This window comes from Limulus polyphemus, unplaced genomic scaffold (genome assembly GCF_000517525.1).
Source record: "Limulus polyphemus unplaced genomic scaffold, Limulus_polyphemus-2.1.2 Scaffold218, whole genome shotgun sequence".
Lineage (NCBI taxonomy): Eukaryota > Metazoa > Arthropoda > Merostomata > Xiphosura > Limulidae > Limulus > Limulus polyphemus.
The window spans coordinates 261,526-263,614 of NW_013665828.1; the positions used below are offsets into that span (position 1 = coordinate 261,526).

At 37.0% G+C, this 2,089-nt stretch overlaps 1 protein-coding gene across 1 annotated transcript; it reads right to left on the reverse strand.

Annotated features, from left to right (window-relative positions):
- Positions 1 to 241: 241 nt before the first annotated feature.
- On the reverse strand, positions 242 to 883 carry LOC106478503. The gene has a single exon (XM_013939054.1). The coding sequence runs from the start codon at positions 881 to 883 to the stop codon at positions 242 to 244; it is 642 nt and encodes a 213-aa protein (XP_013794508.1).
- Between the last annotated feature and the right edge of the window lie 1,206 nt (positions 884 to 2,089).

Sequence of the window (2,089 nt, forward strand, 5' to 3'; positions counted from 1 at the left end):
AGCTTGAGTCAGCAAACCATAGGAATACCATTAGGCCTCTTATAATGGTGAAGTGACTAAATGTCATAGCATTATTCACATCCCTAAATTAATTTATATTACTATAAAATGGACCCAGGACCCCATAGAAAGTAATTCTGTGTTCTCTAAATAACTGTGCTATTAAAAAATAAAAATAAACTGAATACAATGTACAATCACAGTAAACAACCTTAATTCAAATAAACACAGTGAAAATGCACTATACTCGCTGTAAAGGACAGTCGTTTTTAGTAGAAAATCGTTTCCAGCTTAAAGGGTCGAGATCTTGTACCACATTAAATCTGTTGAGTTTATGTTCCATGGCGAGATCTTGTACCACATTAACTCTGTTGAGTCCATGTTCCACGGCGAGATCTTGTACCACATTAACTCTGTTGAGTTCATGTTCCATGACAAGATCTTGTACCACATTAACTCTGTTGAGTCCATGTTCCTTGGCGAGATTTTGTATCACATTAACTCTGTTGAGTTCATGTTCCATGACAAGATCTTGTATCACATTAACTCTGTTGAGTCCATGTTCCTTGGCGAGATTTTGTATCACATTAAATCTATTGAGTCCATGTTCCTTGGCGAGATTTTGTACCACATTAACTCTGTTGAGTCCATGTTCCTTGGCAAGATTTTGTATCACATTAACTCTGTTGAGTTCATGTTCCATGACAAGATCTTGTACCACATTAACCCTGTTGAGTCCATGTTCCTTGGCGAGATCTTGTACCACATTAACTCTGTTGAGTCCATATTCCTTGGCGAGATTTTGTATCACATTAAATCTGTTGAGTCCATGTTCCTTGGCGAGATTTTGTATCACATTAACTCTGTTGAGTTCATGTTCCATAGTTAGCCTACAAAACAATGCGTAAGAACAAGAATTACTCAATAATTCTATAACATTCCAACTGTTGACCAAAGGGACGGCAGCTAGTTAAAAGCAGCTGCCTCCTATATGACTATTATTAAGTAAATAGCAGGATTAACTGTTACAATTGTAACGCCCTGTAACGCCTTCATCATTAAGTGTTCAGGTGCAAATCATGACTCAAACCTTAAACTTTCAGCTCTTAGCTCTGTTAGACCACGCCAGACTCGTAACTATGCTGGTAGCCAAAGTAAAATATACAACTTTAAACCTGACATAAAATACACCCTTCCAGGTGGCTCGACAGGAACTTCGTGGGCTTATAACGCTAGAATTTGGTTTCGATACCCGGGGTGAGAAGGGAACAGAAAGTCCATTGGGTAACTTTGTGCACAACGATAAAAATAGGCCCAGCATGACCAGGTGGTTAGGGCACTCGACTCGCAATCTGCGGGTCGCGGGTTCGAATCCCCTTCACACCAAACATGCACGCCCTTTCAGCCTTTCGTTGGTAAAAAAAGTAGACCAACAGTTGGCGGTGGGTGGTGATGACTAGCTGCTTTCCCTCTAGTCTTACACTGCTAAATTAGGGACGGCTAACGCAGATAGCCCTCGTGTAGCTTTGCGCGAAATCTATAACAAGCAAACAAACAAACGACGAAAATGAAAAAAACAAAACAAAATATATTCATCAAAAGTTTGTTCATTTGAAAAAAAAATCCATTATATACATATAGTTATATTTCAGTTTTTGTTATATTAAAATAAACAATGTAGAGAGGATAACCATTAAACTAAATCCTTGAGAAACAAATGTTTTTTAACTTGAAAAAATGATGAAACATTATTATTTTGGTTTCTAGGGCATTATAATTCACAGATTATACTTGTTGTTGTTGCTGGTTTTTTTGTAAACTTATTGGTATGTTATTGAAAACCTAACAGAAAATATGTAGTTTTCCAAATATCTAAGAGCTAAATAGAGAATTGTACTCTTCACATAGAAAGCGAAACGACGAGAAAGTAACACTATTTTTTGGCCGTTATTGTACTCCCGCCTTTCGACATTAAGCCTTTTCTAATTGACTATACTTTGTTTATAAAGAAAGCTTAAAAGATTCGATTGCCAAAAAGTCCTTGCCGATGAAGAAAGCTTGAAGTCCAAACCTTAAGTGGATAATAAAT